Raw genomic sequence first — 5,506 nt, 5'->3', positions numbered from 1 at the left:
ACTTGAAGTTTGTACAGAAATATTCATACTTACAATCAATCGAGCAGTACAAAACATAAAATATTATAAAATAATAATAATAATGCAAAAATAAATAATATAAATAATAATATTATAAAATAAAATATTTTTTGAGAAAAACACACTTGAAGTTTCTGTCACCCGTTGTGACAGAAAATATTCATACTTACGTTCCCTTTAAACATCTAAACACTTTGCTAATTTTACGAAAAGCTTTCATTTTCGAAAGCTTTGCGGGAATATTTAAAAAAAAGAAAAAAAAGATTGATTCTTTTTTAAGCCTGGATTAGCAGAATGCCACCTTAATCGAGGGATTCGTGGTTGTTTCAGGGCCTCAGCCATGCGAAGGCAAAAGAGAATCTGGAGAGGGACGGTCCGAACTCGCTGACACCGCCGAAACAAACGCCGGAATGGGTGAAATTCTGTAAAAATCTGTTCGGCGGTTTCGCGTTACTGTTGTGGATCGGCGCGATCCTCTGTTTCATCGCGTACTCGATCCAAGCATCAACCAGCGAGGACCCGAACGACGACAACCTGTACCTGGGCATCGTGTTGGCGGCGGTCGTCATAGTGACTGGCATATTCTCGTATTACCAGGAGAGCAAGTCCAGCAAGATCATGGAATCGTTCAAGAACATGGTACCGCAGATCGCGACGGTGATCAGGGAGGGCGAGAAGCTGACGCTGAAGGCGGAGGAATTGGTACTGGGCGACGTAGTGGACGTGAAGTTCGGCGATCGTATACCGGCCGACATTCGCATCATCGAGTCCAGGGGATTCAAAGTGGATAATAGCTCGCTGACCGGTGAATCCGAGCCCCAATCGAGGTCTCCAGAGTTCACGAACGAGAACCCGTTAGAGACGAAAAACCTCGCGTTCTTCTCGACGAATGCCGTTGAAGGCACCGCGAAGGGTGTGGTGATCTGCTGTGGCGATCAGACAGTAATGGGAAGGATTGCTGGCCTGGCATCCGGCCTTGACACCGGCGAGACACCGATCGCTAAAGAGATACACCATTTCATCCACTTGATCACTGGTGTTGCCGTATTCCTCGGTGTCACGTTCTTCGTAATCGCGTTCATTCTCGGTTACCATTGGCTCGACGCTGTCATCTTCTTGATCGGTATTATCGTGGCTAACGTACCGGAGGGTCTGCTCGCGACGGTGACCGTCTGCCTCACGCTAACCGCCAAGCGTATGGCGTCGAAGAATTGCCTGGTTAAAAATCTGGAGGCTGTCGAGACATTGGGCTCAACGTCGACCATCTGCTCGGACAAGACCGGCACGCTCACGCAGAATCGTATGACCGTTGCTCACATGTGGTTCGACAATCAGATCATCGAGGCGGACACGACGGAGGATCAGTCGGGGCTTCAGTACGACCGTACCAGCCCTGGGTTCAAGGCGCTCGCGAAAATCGCCACGCTGTGCAACCGTGCCGAGTTCAAGATCGGCCAGGATGACAAGCCGATACTGAAGAGGGAAGTGAACGGCGACGCGTCCGAAGCCGCTCTGTTGAAGTGCATGGAGCTCGCCCTCGGCGACGTGATGGGCATCAGGAAACGTAACAAGAAAGTCTGCGAGATACCGTTCAACTCAACCAACAAGTATCAGGTCTCTATCCACGAATCGGACAATCCGGACGATCCGCGACACCTTCTCGTGATGAAGGGCGCGCCCGAGAGGATCCTCGATCGTTGCTCCACCATCTTCATCGGCGGTAAGGAGAAGGTGCTCGACGAAGAGATGAAGGAGGCGTTCAACAACGCTTACCTGGAGCTCGGTGGCCTTGGTGAACGTGTGCTCGGCTTCTGCGACTTCACACTGCCGTCCGACAAGTTCCCGATCGGCTTCAAGTTCAACTGCGACGACCCGAACTTCCCGGTCGACGGGCTCCGCTTCGTCGGCCTGATGTCTATGATCGACCCGCCGAGGGCTGCGGTGCCCGACGCGGTCGCCAAGTGCCGTTCCGCCGGCATCAAGGTCATCATGGTAACCGGTGACCATCCGATCACTGCCAAAGCCATTGCCAAATCTGTCGGCATCATCTCTGAAGGTTAGCTCCCTTGCTTTATTCCATCTGTCATTATTATTATTATTATTATTATAACGTCTGCCACTTACCAGCAGACATCTTATTGCAGCGATTGGACGTTTAAGCTATTCGTGAGTTGTACATTAGTTCTTGAAGGAATTTCTGTCAAAGAGATCAATACGTTACTTGCTAGCAGTAAACTGAGCACAACGTATAGAAGAGAAGGAAATAGACAAGTAAAAATTCATATTCTCAACGTACGTTGCTATTTGAAGCTTTGTATGGAGAAGACATGCACTCACCAGCAGACATTTTATTTAGCAACGATCGGACGTTGGGCTATTCGTAAAACGAACATTCACATAAATAAGTAAAAATTCATGCGTCCATTGTACATTACTTTTTTTAAGCTTTATACGGGAGAGAAGTATACTTACTAGTATCTACATCTTGCCGCAACGATTGGACGTTGAGCTATTTTTAAAATGAAAATTCACACAAAGAAGGAAAAATTGATATCCTACCCTGTACGTCAATTCTCCAAGGTTTATATCAAAGTGATATAAACTTACTAGCAGACATTTTTGTCACAACGACTGAACATTAGCTATTCACAAAATATTCACATTCTACTGCATATTAATTCCTTGAGATTATTAAGGAAGATTGTTAAGTTTATATCAAAGAGGTTATTACCACTTTTGTTTGAATGAAAGCTCCTCCTTTGGGAGATCTTTTTGAGCTTCGTAGGCTGACAGTGATATTGTCTGATCAGGTAACGAGACCGTCGAGGACATTGCTCAACGGTTGAATATCCCGGTATCCGAAGTCAATCCACGCGAGGCGAAAGCCGCCGTCATCCACGGAACCGAACTCAGGGAACTGAACTCCGACCAACTGGACGAGATCCTCAGGTACCACACCGAAATTGTGTTCGCCCGTACCTCGCCACAGCAGAAGCTCATCATCGTCGAAGGCTGCCAGCGAATGGGTGCTATCGTCGCTGTAACCGGTACGCTGCTGCTACTTCTTGAACCTCTTATCCTCTCAATCCGCTCTGAATTGAACTTGAGGAGAGCACGTTGACTCTGGCGCTGCGCTTGGCCAGATACTCTTTGAAGGATTTATAACGTGCAAACGTTTGTTTATAATATCTCGATGCGTCTTCATATAACACAGTAATCTCTCTTGTAATCTCTCTGCTATGCTCGAGTTATACTCGATGTCTGTTGAACGAACAAAATTAATTTGGAATCCTCTTTCACAATCGTCGAGTATCCTTTTAATTTTGCTAATATTGCTTCTTTACAAATATTAGTATAAGATGATACATATTATCTTCTTTAGTTCAGTAAATTCCTGTAAAATCTTTGATCCTGAACGTTTCCAAATTGATACTTAATTGTATTATAAATTATATCTCTGAATTATAAAAGTACAGTTCAAATGAGAGTGAATAGATATTGATAAAGAAGACTCTGTATATAGCAAAAATGTTAAAGAAAGAAGCTGTCCAGTTATTCACACACACACACACACACACACACTCTAGTGTACCAAATATATCATAGATATATATATATTATAAATTCTCAATTTTTGTTTCTTCTTAAAAATTCAGTATCTCTCGCAACCTTATTATAAATTCTCAGTTTTTGTTTCTTCTTAAGAATTCAGTATCTCTCGCAACGAGCATGCCTTATTATAAATTCTCAGTTTTTGTTTCTTCTTAAGAATTCAGTATCTCTCGCAACGAGCGTACCAAAATTATAATTTCGGACGTGATTTCAGGTGACGGTGTGAACGATTCTCCCGCGTTGAAGAAGGCCGACATCGGTGTAGCAATGGGTATCGCTGGTTCGGACGTGTCCAAGCAGGCGGCCGACATGATTCTGCTCGATGACAACTTCGCCTCGATCGTGACCGGTGTCGAGGAGGGTCGATTGATCTTCGACAACCTGAAGAAATCCATCGCGTACACCCTCACCTCGAACATACCCGAGATCTCACCCTTCCTGGCGTTCATCCTTTGCGACATCCCTCTGCCTCTCGGTACCGTCACTATTCTCTGCATCGACTTGGGAACGGACATGGTGAGTCGCACGTCCATTACCATACTCCACGTTTCGATCACCTCTGACAACGATCAGACGTGCTCGAAACGCAAACGAACCAACATATACCGCGAAACGTTCGAATACCAACGACTCCTCGACGTGTTTCGACGACCAGTTTTCCAGATCGAGGTGTCGTTGACATTCGCATTTCTGCATTTGATCGATGATTTTTCAGCGTTGCTTTCTCTTTGTATTACTCCACTCTCTGCCTGTGGAACAATGATAACAATTCGTTCCGCTCGTCGACGCGGAACGAACGATTTACAAATGGGTGGTTTACAATTTGGTGATAATTTGAAAGAACATGTGTGATGAATTGTCAGGTGCCAGCGATATCCTTGGCGTACGAGCATGCGGAATCGGATATCATGAAGAGAAGACCTCGTGATCCTTATCGGGACAATCTCGTCAACGAAAGGTCACTCTCCTCTTTCACACCTGCCGGATATAAAACAGAATAGCTTCTCTCCAATGTGTACACAGTTCGAGTTTTTGGCGCTTTTTATTATGCGATTGTGTTTGTATAGGGCAGCTAGAGCTCCGGTAATCGCCAGTATCGCCAGATAACCAACCTTCTAGGAACTCGTACTCCCTTCACCAGTGGCAGCTAGCTCTTTTGTTAATCTCATTTACTCTACTTCCCATTTAGGTGGCCATCCTCGCGAGCAACAACATCCGCAGTGGACCAACCGTACGGAGACAATTATTTTCTCTCTGTTGAACATTTTTCGAACGCGAGACCCTTGACTCTACCGCGAGATCCGCGTGTTTTTTCTTTTCTTTTCTTTTCTTTTTTTTATAATAACCGAGATCGTTCGATCGTTCGAAACTTGCAGGCAGAAACGACGTGGCGTCGTCGAGTGATTGAGACAGATCTCGCGGAGAGTCGTGAGGTGGTCGCCGTTCCAGATGTAACCCGGGGCATTTTTTTCCAGCGAAGGTAGCAGTGATCGATAACGAAAGAAGAGACGCGAGAGCGAATTTCGGCAGAGGAAAAAAAAAAAAGGAGAAAACCGAAAATCCAAAAATCGCGTCCATATTCGTCCCTCCACACACTCCCCGCCTCGTTGCCTCCGATCGATTTAGTTTCTCTCAGTTGATTTTCTGCTTACCTTTTCTGCGTTCTCATCATATGGTACTCACTGGTCGCAAGAATGCTGATTTGAGCGTAGTAAGAAAAACGTGTAACCCATTCGTGTGGAACTCATTCTATAATCTGACGGAAAGACAGAAAATGAGAAAGTTTCGAGTAACCTTACGCGAGAGATACGAAAGATTGTTTAAAAAAAAAAAAAAAAAAAATAAAAAAACTTTATTATACAATGGTATTTAT

The 5,506-nt window shown here is 45.1% G+C and overlaps 1 protein-coding gene across 5 annotated transcripts in view; it reads left to right on the top strand.

Moving 5' to 3' along the window:
• Window positions 1-5,506, top strand: part of LOC122533905 (sodium/potassium-transporting ATPase subunit alpha) — a 93,604-nt gene that overhangs the window by 67,554 nt on the left and 20,544 nt on the right. For 4 of the 5 annotated variants that reach the window (XM_043664053.1, XM_043664051.1, XM_043664050.1 and 1 more), the window contains 3 exons: window positions 352-2,077; window positions 2,832-3,068; window positions 3,848-4,149. In XM_043664053.1, the coding sequence (XP_043519988.1) occupies window positions 352-2,077; window positions 2,832-3,068; window positions 3,848-4,149 (2,265 nt within the window). Of the gene's footprint in view, window positions 1-351; window positions 2,078-2,831; window positions 3,069-3,847; window positions 4,150-4,496; window positions 4,592-5,506 lie in introns of all 5 variants that reach the window. The other variant, XM_043664052.1, reaches the window with a different exon arrangement.

The sequence above is a fragment of the Frieseomelitta varia genome, unplaced genomic scaffold (assembly GCF_011392965.1).
Source record: "Frieseomelitta varia isolate USP_RPSP 00005682 unplaced genomic scaffold, Fvar_1.2 scaffold_560, whole genome shotgun sequence".
In the NCBI taxonomy this organism is placed as follows: domain Eukaryota; kingdom Metazoa; phylum Arthropoda; class Insecta; order Hymenoptera; family Apidae; genus Frieseomelitta; species Frieseomelitta varia.
Note: the sequence above shows the minus strand (reverse complement) of the source record. Positions and strands in the feature narration are given on the sequence as shown.